Here is a 17,643-nt window from a genome sequence, read left to right on the forward strand (position 1 = left end):
TATATATATGTATCTGCATAGTCCAGGAAAAACACCAGGGGATTAAATAGCAAGATCTTCAGAAATAGCAGTTCCTTCAGCTGCTCACTTACCAGACCTTCTATTTAGAAGTGTGGTACGTGCAGCAGGCTCTGTGAAAGCCATGAAACCCATCATGCAGACTGTGGCCATCTACAAGTACCATTTTCCATCTCACAATCTGGTACTTTCTCTGTAAAGACATCCTTACTTCCAGCAGTGTTCTCTCAGCCATTTAATTTAAACTAAATAATTTCATTAGTTTTCCATGCTTACCAGTATCTCTGATTTAAAAAGAAATAATGAAACTAAATAAATAAAAAAAAATTGACAATTTAAGAAAAACCCAGAAGACACTGAACTGAATTTCTGCTCTAAACTATGACAATGCATCAGCTTTCGTGCTCATGCCCTTATGCCATATCATAGAGCCATGGAATTGTTTGGGTTGAAGGGATCTTAAAGTTCATCCAGTCCCAACCCCTGCCATGGGCATAGACACCTTCCACTGGTGTCTTCCACTTGCAGCTTGCTCCAAGCCCCATCCAACCCGGCCTTGAGTACTGGCAGGGATGGGGCAGCCACAGCTTCTTTGGACACCCTGTGACAGTGCCTCAGCACCCTCACATGGAGGGAGTGCTTCCTAGTATTTAATCTAAATCTCCCCTTTGTCAGTTTTAATCCATTAAACATGATGCTCATTAATGAGATCATAGAGCTTTAAAAGATAGGAACAAAACCAAGGCTGTGATTGTCAGAAGATCGATGTTATAAATGTGGAAGAAGGACGGGGTGGAAGGAGGTGAATGTATTCACACATTGACATTATAGTCACAGGCACTACTGGTTTCACTAATGACTACAGGTGAATGCATTCACACATGACATTATAACCACAGGCACTGCTGCTTTCATTATTGACTACAGGTCTCTGGGTGCTCCATTTTTCCAGCATTACCACACAACACTACTGCAGCTCATGCGCCTCTTAAACCAGCCTCTACAAAAGAACCCCTAACAGAAACTATTCCCTAAGCTCAGGCCTTGGCTTTTGGAAGGACATTGAATCCTCATAAATGCACTTGTAAAAACAGGTTGGTTTCTTATATGAACTTAAATAGCAGGAATGATACAGCAGAATTGTGATTCATCTTTGACATTACACAAAGAAATTGGTGCCAGAATCACTAATAGACTAATCTGAATTTTTTCCATCATTTTGGAATGGATCTTTTCCACTGCCCAGACTTATGCAGATTTCTTGAGCTGTGTTTATGAAGTTTTGTTGTTTCATGATGTCTGGGGATTTGCCAGTATTGATACTGTCCAAAGACATCAGCTGCTGTTTTCTTAGTCCACTTTAATAATCATCAATACTGCTGTGGTCATCATACTATGGAGTTTTATGATTTTTGCACAAAGTTATATGTATCCTGAGAATGTATTGCTAGGGAAAAAGCCAAATAGCATACAACTCATGATGTTAAGTGGCTGAGAAATGGAGCACATGTGTTTTTACTAACTCATATTGAAATGTCATATGCAAAGATGGCCAGGGAGCCTTTGAGCACAAATGGTTTAAATGCATTGCAGAGCATGAAGAATTATGATGCTGTGGTGAACGGCATACACCTATCATCTTACCAACACATTTTCTATGCCTGTTGAGTATAAAGCCCTCTGCACAGATCACTCTGTGGTTGACACAGTAGAATGATCCCAATGTGTTCACACATAATTGTCCTCTGGAACAAGCGTGAGCACCTGTGAGACACTCATCCAAATCTATATCAACATGTTGCAGCCAAAAGGGAAAAACAGAATTCTATTAGAACAATTGCTGAAATGAAACAATACTTCTTTCACACTGGAAATGTCCAAATGAAGTGTGTTGGAACTACCACATCAGCACCATGCTATAATACATACAGTGTTACACTGAAAATAGGGCTGGAATAAACCCTCAGAGATCATCCAGTCCTTGCTTGCACCCCTACACTGTTGTCATCACAGAAAGAGACATTCTTGGAAAGAGGCAGTCACACAGAGGCCATGCACACTTTTGCAGGAAACCTGCTCCAGTGCATCACCACCCTTACCATCAAATCCTTACTTGGATAAGTAAGATAAGAAACGTCTCTTGCTGCAATTTAAACTTACTATTTCCACTAACATTACCAAATTCTTTCACCTCCTGTAGGAAAATGATTGCTTGGAAATGTCCCTTATGATGCTGACATCAATTTATCAGATTAGTTTCCACCACACTTGAGTAAGCAATGCACAGTGACTATTTCAGCTGGTGATATTAAATTCCCATTTTCTTCACAGACTCTCCAGAAACTCATGAAAATGATTTGTGATTTGTTATCCAATCAGATCTAAGATTAAGAGGGATGTGGATCACATGTGAGCAATTCTGAGCATCAGAAGCTTCTTTCATTTCACTGCTGGCTGTTATTGCTCTCATACTTCCAGATTTATAATTCAAGTATGTCACAGGGCATTGCTTTTTAACCTCCAGCACTTTCCTGAGCAAACATATCCTTCGGCACTACCCAAACATGTCCATTTAAGATTTATACAACATGAACAATCATGATGCAGCTTTGGAATTCACCACTCATCATTGTGCAGTCCTGAGCTTCAGTGTCAAGTGAAACACATAGAGCTGAACTAGCTCACAATGGCACATTCTTCACAGCACTGAAGCCTCATTGGATTCAGGTTTTCAAGAAATAAAACCAAACAAAACAGATGACAGGGCAAAACTAGAGCTCTGAGGGGATTCCCCAGGACAACAAACATGCCCAAGTCCTGCTAGCTGCTCCCGTTCTCAGGAAGAAAAGGTGCGTGTCCATAGCTGTGTAGGCAGACACTGGGGAGGTACAGCAGTGGGAAGAGAAACCAAGAGGGCTGGAAAAAAAGCCTGGAATGTCAAAGGAAAAAAGCACACATCCAGGCTTGCCTTCACCTTCACCTGGGAAGTCCCCATGTAATAGGCACACTGGACAGATGTGCTTCAGGAGTCATCTATAAAGCAGATCTGGTATTCCTTCTGCCACTGGTCTCTGTACTGCCACTTACAAGTCACAATACTGAAAAGAAGGAACTCTTAGAGAAAAACCTAGGGTTATGAGGTAGAGAAGTGCTTTAACGATGTCTTTTTGGTAAACATGAACCACTTACCTTCACAGGAAATCCCATCAGCCATGAGCGTATATCCAGACAAACAAGAGCACACAACATTTCCTTCCACAACATTGCAGATGTGTTTGCAGGGGCCATTATCTATACAAAGAAAATTGCAAAGTATGTTAGCAATCACAACACCGATCAGCTGAAGTTACAAATCTCCAGGTCACCCAAATATAACCCCAGTTTAGGCAATGGAGAATGCAGTTTGCAAACAATCAGTCCAGGCAGCCCTAATCACTCAACTCTCCTACTACTGCTCCTGTGCCACTCCTACCTGTATTGCTCACACTACGCTGCACAGCTGTACTGCTTACCTTGAACCACACAGCAGGTGTGTAACAACCCTGAAATAAGAGAATAGCCTCAAATTACTTCCACAGCTTTCCCCTGACAATTCCTCAGCCTTCTGCCTGAAGTAACAAATTAAGGATGTGCACTGAAAGCAGATTGGTGAAGGGATGTGTGCAATTCTATTCTGGCTCTCTAAACATTCCTCACTCATCTGCACCTTCAGTTTATACCTCCAACATACCTTTACACTTATCCCGCTCTTCCAAAGACACAATGTGAAGAGGCTGAGAAGGAGAGGCTACCGGAGGGATGGTGGCTTCTGCTTCCAGCCTTGTCACCTGTCCTCTGTCAGGATCTGTAACGCAAAGGAGGCAGAGATAGATCAGAGACAGCATTACCTCCACCATCACCCCATGGCAAGGCTCTCATTCATCCCACACCATTGTGGTTTGCAGGAGGAAACATAAAGAAACGTGAAGAACTGCCTTTGCATGGAGGTGAACAGTCAGTTTTGGAAGCTGCCATCTGTTTGATACGAGCAACTGTCTGACAGCACAAACATGTAGAGTACTGCATGCTAATGGATATGCTCGCAAACACCATGGATACAGATCAGGGAGTTTGCCTGAAAACAACTTCTGGATAGTAAAATGAATAAAACAAAGTGTTACTTCTGTTTCCTCACTGTAAACACAGCGGCTGTCTTTCAGTTGATGTATGACCGAAAAAATGCTGAATCCAAGACAAGTTTTTAAAGTTCTTCTGTGCATCCTATTTCAACATGGATGAAACAGATCCACCTTTACAAGCACAGCATACCGTGGAATGGCTTTTACAGACAAGTGGAAAACATGACAGCTGCTGTCTGTCATGAAGATTTTCAACAAACAGTAATGTTAAAGGTATCAGAATAGTTTAAAAGAAAAAAAAACTCTAGTACATTAATAGGAGTAATCCATTTTATCAATATGAGCAAATCAGAAGCCTAAATCATAGAACCACAGAATGGTTTGGCTTGGAAAATACCTTAAGATGATCTAGTTCCAACCCCCTCTGCTAAGGCTAAATTCTTTCTGAAGAGGGATATGTCCTCTTCCCATTGATTTGAGTACAAGTGTCACCTGGAGCAACGTGTGAGCTACCAAGCAATAACAACATTAAATGACTGAGTGACTGCAAGGCAGGTTTGGGGTACAGAAAGAGCCACTTAATTAGAGAAATATAAACATTACATCAGAGACAACCAATGGGCTATAACACGGAGGCAAATAAGAGGTTATGCTTATGGCATAACCTGAATTCCCCAGAAAGAGAGCAGAGAACAAGAAGTAGCTTCTGAAGTCTCATCAATGTCTGCTTTCCCCTTGCCTCGCAGCGCCACTGCAAGCACATCCCTCCTTCCAAGCCTCAGGAAAAAGTGTGACACATTTTAAAAAGCAAAAGTTACATGCAAAAACATTCACAGTCCATGAAAGATCAGGAAATGTGCTGGGAAAGGTTCAAATACAAAAGCATTCTATCTTATCACAGGAGTAAAAATTAACACCAGTATGAGATTCACAACATGGGTGCACAGAGCACATGACAGAGCTGTGAACATACACAGAGAAAAATGGTAAATGGAAGGCCAATGTGCCACATTGCCAGGTAAAGCACAGCTCACGCAGGTGTAACAAGTGAGGTGCCCTGCCCTGCCACCTCCCTTGCCCAGCCTTTGATTTGCCGCAGGACTGGAGGATAGCAGCAACCCTTCCTAACCTCACTCTTCCTATGTGTCTCAGCTGTGTCACTTGCAGTCCCTACCCTTGTTGCAATCCTCTTCCTCAAGGGATATCTGAACACTCCCCCCCTTTCCCCCCCCAGTTCTTGGCACAGCCATGAGGACTGCAGTCCTGCACATCTGCACTGATTACCCAGATACAAGGTGTATTAACCCAAATCTGCACTCAAGTTAGTAGTGGGAGAAGCAAAGCGAAGCTAAACCACACACACATGCTCCAGGTGAAGGATGAAGCCAAATTTTGCAGTGCTAAAATAAGAACCACTTTTTTTTGCCTCTTTTGGATCAGGTTCCTTCCCCAGAATTTTAATATAAGCAACAGAGCAGAGCACTGCTGCAGAAACCCTGTCAAACACATTATTGATGTAAGCACTGTAGCATCACATTGAGAAGAATGACATAATGAATGCTGTTTGGCTTGGGCAGAAAGTATCTGAAGTCTATGGAACTTTGTCATTGGATGGCAGCACTTACTCTGCTTGTTAAATAACTGAAAGTACTTGTAAATAATATAAGGTTTCAACTTTAAGGGTTATCTGATTTCAGATCTTGCCATTGGAGAACTCCAGACATCAAAAAAAATACAGCACAAGAGACTTTCTTTTCAAGCCTTCCACCACACTTGGATATATTAAGACTTTGTATCACTGAAAGATGTTAATGATTTTAGATAAAAATCAAAACTCAGGAAGCAATAATGTCTGTCTGAATGGGGGAAAGTTCATCTAAAGGGAAGCTAACTGTGAAATACAAAATGACTCTGAGAAGAAAAGGTATTTCATTAACAACATTTACAAATCCCCTTTTGAATAGCGAAAACAGTCTTGATTTGAACATACTAAATACCACCCTGCCCCCATGCCACCAATACACAAAACCAGGCATAATTAAGTTTCCTAAATTGTTGATTTCCTCTATATTATTAACTTGTCCAATTTCTACAGCAAATGTCCATGCACCAGCACCCATCAAATACCTCACAGAAACAAAGCAAGCTTGATAGATCAATGCAGTTGGCACAAAGACACCATCATTCATAGTGTTTCCTGCCCATTTTCTCACCTGGAGAGCAGCTGGTCCCATCCTCTTGCAAAGTGAATTCTGGAAAACACGAGCACTTGTAGGACCCCACAGTGTTTATACACAAATGCTGACAGAGCTCCCCACCATAGATAAGACATTCATCCAGGTCATCTCCAGGCAGGTTATTTGACAGCTCAGCTTCATTATTGATGGACAAAGCTTCATTGTGATCTTCTGTCTCTGAAACTACAACAGAACAACACTTGCTGGTTCTCTAGCAGGGCTGTTAGCATTAGGACTGTACAGTAGAGTGTTTCACCAGATGAGCTCCAGATATCAAATCCACTCAGAACAATCCAAGAGCAAATGAACCCATCCTGAAGATAAGACCATTGTGCTGCAGATCCACCACCACCTCCTTCCTGGAGGAACAGGCATTTTACAGGGGCCACTGAGAAATACGGTGACACTGGGAGGTCACAAGCTCACCTTTCACGTGGACTGCTAACACGATTGCTACCATTATTTGAAACAATGCATCACACTGAGGCCCTGTCTGAAATTGGCCCCACTGAAGAACAACACTGAATTTCAAATTTCAGGAGGAAAACATGTCCAGTTGGTTTGGAAACTCTTCTCAACACAATACTACTTTATTGGTTACCTCTGGGGACCCTCTTGACAGTGGCATGGCTATCTTTCCTACTGCTTTTAAACCCTGCCAGAAGCACAGTACTTTTCTTTCTTGACAAGGTTTGCAAAGACTTTCTGACATACTACAATTAGTTTTTCAGTCAGTTTTCCTTAAACATATATATGCTTATACGTGCAAACTTCCTCGCTCAGTGAGGCCACAGCTAGGTCAAAATAAACCCTTACATTTTTTGGTGAGGAAGAATACACACTTAGTTCACAAGAAGAGAATGGGCAAAAATGGAACTCCAGCATATGCAGTCATAGAGTGACCATGCAACTCGTATGTGACTGGTGGCTACAGAGCAATATGGAAGGAGTGTGATCTTGGGCTGAGGGAAGAAGCAAAGCTGTCCAAGCTCCACATTCCTCATGATCCCTTTGTCACATCCCTTTGGCTGCAGGGGTTTGACTCAGCTCTTCAGCATCACTATGTTTGCATGTTGAAAGAGTGCAAACTAACTTGCAGTCCTCTGGGGCTTCTTCAGAGTGTGCTATGAGAAAGCTGCTGTGATGTTCAGCAGTACAATAGGAAATCTATTCCCGGGATATTTCATTGGTATCAGAACCCATAGGACTATATTGTCTGGAAAAAATTCATTATTTGCTTAATGAAGAATCTTTCAGGATTGCTTCTGCTAAAAGACAATGACCAGCTTCAGCTCTGATTTTACCAATGTCTCGTGGCAGATCTCTGTACTATGTGACTCGGGAAAAACCCAAACCCCCACACTACTAAAGAAGGTGCATTTTAACAATCAGAAACACCTACTTTTTTATTATTATAATTTAAAACTGTTTTAAGAACAAGGAACTCTTTCCTGCAATGTCTTCAAACCATGACTGGATACTTACCCTTCTCAGGTATCACTGTCGGCAGAGGCTCAGGTTGCCTTTTTATTTCTGGATGGATGAAGTGGTCTCCCCCTTCACAGCAGGACAGCATCACATGGCTGCAGGGATAGCCCAGATTGATACTGGACTCACAGGATTTCCCCTCACTCCTCAATCGCAGGCCCAGATTACAACAGTCACAACATTGCTACAAGAGAAAGAAATCAGTAACAAGGATTTAACACAACCTGCTCAGGGGTGAGCCCACACAAAGCCCTGCAAAGATCTGTGCTGTCTTCAACAGTGGAGCATCTGGAGAAGCCCCTTGGTTTAGACAGTTGGAGACATCCAAAGGAGATATTGGTTTTGCCATCCTAAACTAACTGTGCCAGGCTGCAAACCAAGTCTCAATGTGACAATGGTTTCAGCAACTCTGCATGCAAGGAAGTAATCGTGCCACAGACCATCTCTTTCTAGCTCTTGCACACAGCCATTGCTCTGCACATAGCATATTCTAAACAAAGTAACACAGATGTACACATCTTCGTATTAGAGCTCAAAAAATGTTTAGTTGTTTGAAGCAATATGAAATTACTTGTAAATATCTTGCATGGATATGAAGATCAGCACCAGCATCTGAGCTCTGGCAGTAAAGACTTTCCCCTGTGCACCACTGCCCTGCAAACCTACTTGTACCTTTAATCACCTGAGTGTCCAGAGGACTCCCTCCTGCTAAGACAGTGGCTAGTGAAAGACCAGGGTGTATTTTGTGGGCTATTTACCTTCCTTTTCTTTCCTGAGTGCATCTAAGCAGCAGCTTCACTGACAATTAATGCAATGGGGCATCCCTGAAATGTCATCTCTCCTCCAGTTTCCTCTGCTGCGGGTGGGAGACAAAAGCTGTGGTGTGCTTTAGTCAGTCACATCCAAATCTATTGCAGTCAGACCACAGAAATCTATCAGGTTTCTATCAGATTCAGAAAGTCCATAATATGTGTGCATAGTGGATACCTAATCAAGAAAGGAAGCTGAGGAGTTGCAAGTCTCTGCTAGAAGCATACAGGAGTTATATGAGAATTGAAGATGCCTGTCTGGATTTAAATGCAAGTGTCCTAACATCTCTAATATATACATATATTTAGGTGCTTTCACTGACAGAACAGTTATAAAATGCCGAGTCTCTTTCCCCCTGCAATTCCTTTCAGGGTCAGGGCATCCAGCCCAGCAGCACTCATTTGCAGGTTGCAGCTACACTGTAACAGCCTCTCTGAACTGAGGGAATTGATTTCAGGGTCTATTCAGGTACTCACTCTATAAAAAGGCATCAGACACACAAAATGAAGGTCATAATTCAAACTGGACCCGGTTGCCTGCATCAACAGAAAGCCCAAGGATGGAACTGAAGAAAACTAAACTAAGCTCTGCTTCCCAGGAGAGGAAGAGCCCTGCTTCCCTGACCTGAGGAGAGCAAATAAGAGCAGCAGTGTTGTGAAGGTTGGACGCAGTACGGAAGTGGAAAGGAATCAAGTTTCATGATTAGCAATCCTAGATGCATATTCACACAAACCCAGAGCCTGTCTCTGCTAGGAAGGCTGAGAACACTGTCCTCTAACAGGACTCTTCCTCCAGGTCACCTTTTTCCAGTTTCAAACACTGTTGCTTTTTGTTTTTGAGCATTTCACACACAGTTTGTATCCCTCGCATGTTCAGCGCAGTACCTATGACTACAGCTCATGTTCTGTGTTCCTCTTTCTAATCTGAACACCCCCCAACACATCATAAATATTAGATGTTGTTCATATTTGCAAATATGCACAGCCATATAGAATTGCCTTTACATGCCCAGATGCATGTTTGTGAAAAATTGACAGTACAGGTCCTGAAGATGCTGCATTATTTTTGATGCTAACTGGACCAAATCATCTTTTTCAAAGCTGTATTAAAAAATAACATTGAAATAACGTCTTGTGGTCATGCTAGAAAAGAGAAACATCCTGTTTTCATCCCCTCCAACCCAGAATATGTTTTCATGCCCCAAAACCCAGAATACCCAAATTTAAAATTTTATGAATGGAAAATTCTACTTTCTGTACATATTTTTAGTATAGCTACAATTTTTTTCACCTTCAATATGCAAAATAGAAGTAACTAAGAGAAAATGCATGTTTTTACTTAAGTATCATAAAATATTGGAATATTTGCCTTGCAGAACATGTATTTTTCAGTCATAGTTTTGATTCACAGTTTCTCCTATGTGCAGGCATCACAGGGAATATTAAATCACTCACACACTTTTCACAGGGTTCACATACTTTCCAGGTAAATAGAAATGTTCAATTTTTCAGTGGAAAAAAACTTGTTCCTTGAAAATTTCCTTTTAAAATGTAAAAACTTGAATGTCTTGATCTTCTCTGAGCTCCCTTTTGAACTACACCAGAACCCACAACTGATTTTATAACAAATATGATTATTTTTACATTACAATCGAGAAACACACCTTGAGAATCACTCTAAGATTCGCAACTTTCTATGTTTTTCTCAAAAATATCTTTGCAAGGAATCATTTACCATGGTGGCATCTCCATCTACAAGAAAAAGTCCCTAAGCACGTGCTTTTTGTATTAGACTAAGTAACAACTGAAGGCAGCCTAAAATTAAGTTGTATTGAACACAAGTTGAATACCTATAGCTAGACCTGGCACTCCTGCATTCATCTAGAAGTAAAAGAAAGGACCCCACACAAAAAATGCCTGAAAAAGACCTACATGTGTTCGTTATCTGAAGTAAACCCCTTGGCTTTTGGAAGGACAGTCCAAACATCTTGCAAAGTCTTTGGGACAAAAATCTTTTCACATTCCAGACAAATACCTTTGATCTATGGCTCTCAGACACAGCAGTCATCAACAGCAAAGTGGATCAGGGGAAACGCTGCTATACACAGTCAGCATTTTCTGTGAGGTCACCTCTGAAGGAATGTTTCATAGAATCAGACTAGTTTGTGTTGGAAGGAACCTTAAAGCCCACCCAATTCCAACCCCCTGCCATGGGCAGGGACACCTTCCACTAGAGCAGCTTGCTCCAAGCCCCATCCAACCCAGTCTTCCTAACTTCTCTTCTAAATCTATTCTCTTTCAACTTAAAGCCATCTACCCTTGTCCTGTCCCTACAGGCCCTTGTCCAAAGTCCCTCTCCAGGTTTCCTGCAGTCCCTTTAGGCACTGACACTGCTCTAAGGTCTCCCCTTAAGGAGCCTTCTCTTGTCCAGGCTGCCCCAGCCCAGCTCTTTCAGCCTGGCTCCAGAGCAGAGCTGCTCCAGCCCTCAAAACATCTCCATGGCCTCCTCTGGCCTCTCTCCAACAGTTCCACGTCCCTTTTGTGCTGTTGCCCCAGAGCTGGATCAGGACCGCAGGGGGCAAAGCTGTTCCTAGAGAATTTTACCATTTCAGATAGTTTCTCTTGAATGAAAACATGACATCAGAACTGGCATGAGGTATTCCACAAGAATATTTTGTAACTTGTTTCAGTTCAGATAGGAATTATGATGTTTTCCCTCTCCACTTCTTTCTGAGCAATGGCACGTGTGCTAAGACTTACTTTACAGCTTGGGCTCTGTCTGGCATGTAAGAGACCTCAGGATAATAATCCTGCCATACTTCAGAAATACTAATGTTTTCTCTCAAATGTGCAAATTCTCTTTTTATGGCAAACTCCAAACCCAAGTAAATAACAGTTGTGAAAAAGACAAGTCAACACAGCTGATTAAACTTGAAACTCCAGCAGTCGCCCATGTATTTTGCTTTTCCAATGAACAATCATCCACAAGAATCACCAGCATATGAGAATAGACAGAACTAATGAGTTCCCTGCTGAGACAACGGAAGCTGCACTTCAGATTAGCTATAGCTATGTAAATTGTTATCAGAGTGAAATGACTTTTGATATGCACCCTTCTGGTAAAAAGAAGAGTGAGCAAGCAAGATACTGAATCTTCGAACTGGTTTAAATTGTTTTGGCTCCACTGGTTCTCATAAAACAAATCTCATTTGTATAAGCGGAGGCTGTGGCTCATGATTTGTGATCTGAACTGTTCTTTAATGGTCTCTATTTATGAACAAAAGCTTTCATCATAATCTCAAATGCTTCTTCATCTAAGCTCTAATCTTGTTTAACTGAGAAATGAAGCTGCAGCTCAACCCTAAAGCCAAGTAAACTCTTCACTAATGAGTTTCACATCAGATCATTGATTCAGTTTTGCCCTATCATTTTCTAAAGCCTTCTACATCACAGATAGAAAAACTAAAATGGTCTTTTCAGCCTTTCCAAAGTGAGGAAGCAAAAGTAATACAGCAAGCTACACCTTAAAAACAGAGCTGGAAATAATTCAAAACAACATTCCTGTGAAGCGTTCGAAGAGGCTGCATCACCAGACATTTGAAACCTCAATGCAGTGTCATTTCCCTGCCACATACCTTCAACTTTACAACCTTCTGTGCTCCACGAAAATGTATGAAGAAATTACTGCTAAATGCAGGACATGAGGACACCTCATATTAACAGTAAAGCCTGTAGAAGCATCAGAGCAACTCACCTTGTATGCTGATCCTCCACAGGGATCTCCTTCCTCTGGCCCACACATGTCTCCTTCCTTCGCAGCGATCATGCCAGCCAGGCAGCTGTTCTCCTTCACAGTGGAGACGCAGCACTGCTTCTGAGCAATTCTGCAAAGGAATATGAGCTCAGGCATTCACTCACATTGAGAAGACATCAGGAGGCGATGCAAAGCCCTCTGGACCTATTGGAGTCACAACACATTCCAGAGATGTGGTCACTCTTTGACATATGTCTCAATACTAGGGTAGATGGTACCACTGACCTTTGCAGGATGTATTTTGTTCATATTACTAGTAAAAAAATTCATTAATAAATGCTCAAGAAGCATTGAGTTTAGGTCTCTCAAAATCTGGTCACAGATATCCTTTACAGCTCTCCTATATTTGTGCAAGAGTCCCTCTGCCCTAGGTTTTAGTTCTCTGAAGTCTTCAGAAGGTTTCAGAAGCAGCAAACAGACAGAAGCCTTCTTCCCTGGACAGTGGCAAAGGGAAATGCACCTGTACACAGTGCTTCACCAGGCAGACAACTGAAGCTCTGGATAGGATTTAAGGAAAGTATCACGTCACAGAACCCCTATAAACTCTCCTTAATAGCTCCACATATTGTAACCCAGAATTTAAGTTTCTGGTTATCAAATAGAAGGTTATGGGTGACTTTATCGCTGTATATGAAGTAATTTGGGTAGGTACACTTCCTATACATGGCTCTTCAAATCAAACATTTTAAAAAGATTTACTGAAGGCTGAAATGAAACATGCTATAAATCTCAATGGCAATTTCCTAAATGAAATTCAATAGATGTTCATTGAAATAATATTCTTCCCTACTATTTTAAAGTCTATAGTGAATTTCCCCACTCCAGCCCTTTCAAAGAGGTACATGCTTCTTTTATTCTTATACAAAAGGGCAGCAAAATCAGTCCCTTTGGCTGTACCCCATGGCTCTCTCAATCCATGCAGTGCAGCACCAGGAGGAATGTCTGGTACTGGGAGAGGGAAGGGTCCCTGTGATGGGGAAGGGTGAGGACTAAGAGCTTCAGGCCACAAGAATTCTCCTGAAGGGGTTATGCTGAGTATGTGACCTGTGGATTGGGCATATGTGACACAGATAATGTGGCAAAACTCAGATTAAATTCTGTATTATATTATGAGTAAGGGTAAACTTCTGTTCTGGACAGATTTTGTGGAATAAAGGAATTAAGCAAAATTTTTCTTTCTCCAAGGATAACCTTGGTGTCTAACTACGATTTGGTGATGCACTGTCACAGGGCACGCTGTCTTGCAGGGCACCCTGGTAATGGTGAATGGGAGGTTGGTGCATTTTAACAGCCAGCACCTAATAGCAAAGCATTCTCCTGAAACAGAAATATTTGCAAGCAAACAACTTTTGTCAGTCAGATACCATTATTACTGAAATAAAATACAGTTGTCCCAGGAAACAAAAGCTTTCGTTTTCTGAAAAGAATATATTTCCAATCCACAGCTTTCATTCTAATGCTTCAATTGAAATTAAAAAGGAAAGAGATGTCTCTTATCCCGGTAGAAACCAGGCCACTTTCACAAGTGACAACCACTTGGCCACTTTCCCAATGCCAATGGCCTGTGGTGTCAACCTTACCTTAACATTTTTGTGCTGATAGCATAAGAGAAGTGTGACCATGAAGCTGTGATTTGGGTTTGATTACAGGAAATGGAAAGCCACCTCTATGCACATTGTTTTCAAGAAAGTTAGTTTTTTACTCCAGTATTAATTGCCAACTGGAGAAATACGATTTTTGGAGTAATGAATGGTTTCTACTCAAATATATTTAAGTACCAGTAATTTAAGCACTACTGTTTAGCTAAGACATCCCAACTTTCATTGAAAACTGAGCAAAATAAAACAACAAACCAACTAAACTAACTGAAAGGTTTCATCATTTGTTGAAATGACAAAATGCTACTAAAAGCATTTCATATGTGCATAGTTTTTACTGTACTGAAACACTGAAATACTCCATATATTCATGTTCTTCTGAAGCGTGACATTTATCCATGAGAAGTTTCTTTTCTGTGTGAAATACACTCTGGGAACAGCACTGGCTAGAGCACTAGTGTGTCACTGACCAGTTTTTATGTTAGTATTTCTTCACGTATCAGCACAGTTCAGCTTCAACTGCTCTTTCCCAGAAATGAATTGGGAACAGTATTAATCACATTCTCTTGCTTCTTGTTCACAAACCTCCTCTCTGCAGACCAGATAAATGAGTTGTTGGTTCAAAAATAATATTCAGAACATTTCTGCTGCAGGAGAAGAGTTAATGAGTTCAGATCAGTGAAATGATGTCAGCATCTTAAATTGACGTGAGTCTCTAATTGGGGCACAGTGTCAGCAGAAAGCAGGATTTATACTTGTACAGCTGATGCAAATGCCATCCAGATAAACACTGATCTGCTATGAAAAAACATACATCAGTTAGAAGATAAAAACTGCTGTACTGGGTCAGAATAGATTTCATCTAGCCCAACATCCTATTTCTGATACAGCCAGTGGCACAAGCTCGGGGAATACTTTTATATCTGGCTATCAACTGATTATCTAAGGATTTCCTTAGCTTGCTTTAAGTTCATCCACAAGTTACCACACATGACCTCTTTTAGGTAGCCCCAGGTCCCATCCTTCAGTTAGGGTTGTTGGCTGCTACACAGAGATAGGCCAATTTCATACATGAATATCCAGAGACATCAAAATACATAAAATCTCAGACAGGTTTGTGTTGAGAGGACCTTAAAGCTCATCCAGTTCCAACCCTTGCCATGGGCATGGACATCTTCCACTAGAGCAGCTTGCTCCAAGCCCCTGTGTCCAACCTGGCCTTGAACACTGCCAGGGATGGGGCAGCCACAGCTTCTCTGCGCACCCTGTGCCAGCACCTCAGTACCCTCACAGGGAAGAGCTTCTGCCTAAGAGCTCATCTCAGTCTCCCCTCTTCTGGCAGGTTAAAGCCATTCCCCTTGTCCTGTCCCTACAGACCCTTGTCCAAAGCCCCTCTCCAGGCTTTTTGTTGCCACTTTAGCACTGGAAGCTGCTCTAAGGTCTCCCCTTAAGGAGCACTCTCCAGGCTGAAAACACCACATCCATAGTAGCTTTAACCTTTAAGTTTTCACCACTCTAAAAACCCAAAATTACATTTGTAAGCAACAGACCCCTCAATTTGCAACTTCTCCAGAAATAATCTCCAGCCTTGGCACAGGGGAGGCTTCACTCATTTGCTTCAGCTGAAACAAATCAATCCCTTGTGCAGTGATGGTCACTTGTGAACCCCAAGTATTTATAGAATAGAGGAATCAAGTTTTACAATCAATACCTATCTTCTACTTTCTAGGTACTGAGTCAGGCTAGCAGAGCTTGAATTACTTGCAGGCACTCTGCCACACAAAGTGGTGCACTTGAGGTTTGGATATGTGCACGGTGACCGTGTCTGCCACTCTCCGGTGTGGCAGCAGCAAGGTTCTGCCTATGCTTTCCTTTCTGAGGCCATGCATTTGAATACATCTCCACATTAAATGTTTGCTTTACACAGAATATTTACAGGTGGTTTTAAATCTTTAAAGCAGGGACACAACTGAAGGTTTGAAAATAAAACAACTGAACTCCTGATAGCTTTTAAATCCCAATAGATTCCCAGGCACTGAAACATTTTGGATCTGGGTTTTTTCATCTAACCCTGGCCTCAGATGTGCACGTGCAGCTCATTACTGTATTGGATTTGCACCTACTTAGGGCAAGGCTGGAATTTTTTACTCTGTCTTTACTTCACAGGTGGTTGGTATGTGTCAGTTATGTCATGCCACATCCTGGCTGGGGGGAGGATTTTTATCTCCCAGTAACTCCAGAAAGGTGCAATGATACTAACTTTGATAAAACCAATTACGCCAGACTCTCTTTAATGTTGAAAACGTTGGGATCACTCTTACAGAAGTCCATCTGGCTCACATTGAGTTGTGTGAGTCTCGGATAACTTTGCCTTCATCCCTCCCTAACGCCCGTTTCAGACTAGAGGGGAGGAGAGAGAGAAGATGAATTACAGCCAGTGTAATATGTTGTCCATGTTACTCTGCACCCATTCTTCTTTCCCTGCTGTGCAGTGGAATCTGGCACCCTCACTCAGCCCAGATGCTACCAGTACCAGCAATATTGGCAAGGCCTATAGTCCCCACTCCAGCTGAACACAGACATCATATTGGACAATAAACACATCATTTAATGCTACAGATAACCACTGCATTTAGCATTGCCAAATGGAAGACAAACTCTGCCCTGCTATTTTTCTGCAACTCCACAGATATGCATAAAACTGGGAAGCACAAAACTGTGCTCTGCTCACATGAGAGACTGAAAGAAACCTTAAGAGGTTTTTGTTTAGACTAGATTTTGGGAAATGGGAGGAAGAAATCCTTTTTTCTAATTTGCCAAGACATATTGCAAGTCTACCAATAATTCACCCAGTGAATTAAGCAGCTCCTAGTCTCCTGGACATCCCATGAACTGTACAATCATTTGATTTCTCCTGAAGAGCCGCTCTCTACATTAACCTAAACTGTTCAGGTTTGCCTCACATACCTGCAAATGTCACCATCCATTCCACTGACAGGGATTTCTGTGCACTCCCCGTTGTCTATAGCCCACTGCTGGCCAGCTCCACAGCAGCTCTCAATCAATTCCTTTGTGGAACCTGCATAGAACACAAACCCAACTTTATTTAAATGGAATGGATTGGGTTTAGCTCTGTTTTCTTAATTGAGAAGATATTTAAAATAACAGTAGTTCAGCTTTTTCTTCTTTTTCTTTTTCTTCTTTCTTTCTCCATTTAATTTGGTTATATGCAAAAAGAGGCAACTGATACCTGCAGTATCTTGACATGATCGATCACCTGGTAGTATCTTTCAGGGAGGAACAAGCAGCAAATTAGAGTTTTAAACACAATAAAAGACACAACTGATTTGAAGACAATTCCACCTTTGACATCTCTGAACAACAGAAGCCCTGTAAAATCATGCTTGGCCACCTAACTCAAGTTGGTTTAGTAAGTCATTATGCTGTTGTAACAGTGGCTTCACCACAAGACCAAGTTGCTCCTGAACACTGCCAGGAACAGGGCAGCCACAGCCTCTCTGGGCACTCTATGCCTGCACCTCAGCAATGGAAGGTACACAT

General features: G+C 41.7%; 1 protein-coding gene across 5 annotated transcripts in view; it reads right to left on the minus strand.

The window, feature by feature from the left end:
* The window catches only part of FBLN2 (fibulin 2), a 104,870-nt gene that overhangs the window by 20,849 nt on the left and 66,378 nt on the right, over positions 1-17,643 (minus strand). For all 5 annotated transcript variants that reach the window (XM_031049204.2, XM_031049205.2, XM_031049208.2 and 2 more), the window contains exons 3-8: positions 17,050-17,161; positions 12,425-12,554; positions 7,859-8,045; positions 6,350-6,556; positions 3,749-3,862; positions 3,208-3,309 (exon numbers count right to left, since the gene is read on the minus strand). In XM_031049204.2, the coding sequence (XP_030905064.1) occupies positions 3,208-3,309; positions 3,749-3,862; positions 6,350-6,556; positions 7,859-8,045; positions 12,425-12,554; positions 17,050-17,161 (852 nt within the window). The remainder of the gene's footprint in view (positions 1-3,207; positions 3,310-3,748; positions 3,863-6,349; positions 6,557-7,858; positions 8,046-12,424; positions 12,555-17,049; positions 17,162-17,643) is intronic.

Source organism: Melopsittacus undulatus, chromosome 9, assembly GCF_012275295.1.
Source record: "Melopsittacus undulatus isolate bMelUnd1 chromosome 9, bMelUnd1.mat.Z, whole genome shotgun sequence".
NCBI classification, from domain to species: Eukaryota; Metazoa; Chordata; class Aves; order Psittaciformes; family Psittaculidae; genus Melopsittacus; species Melopsittacus undulatus.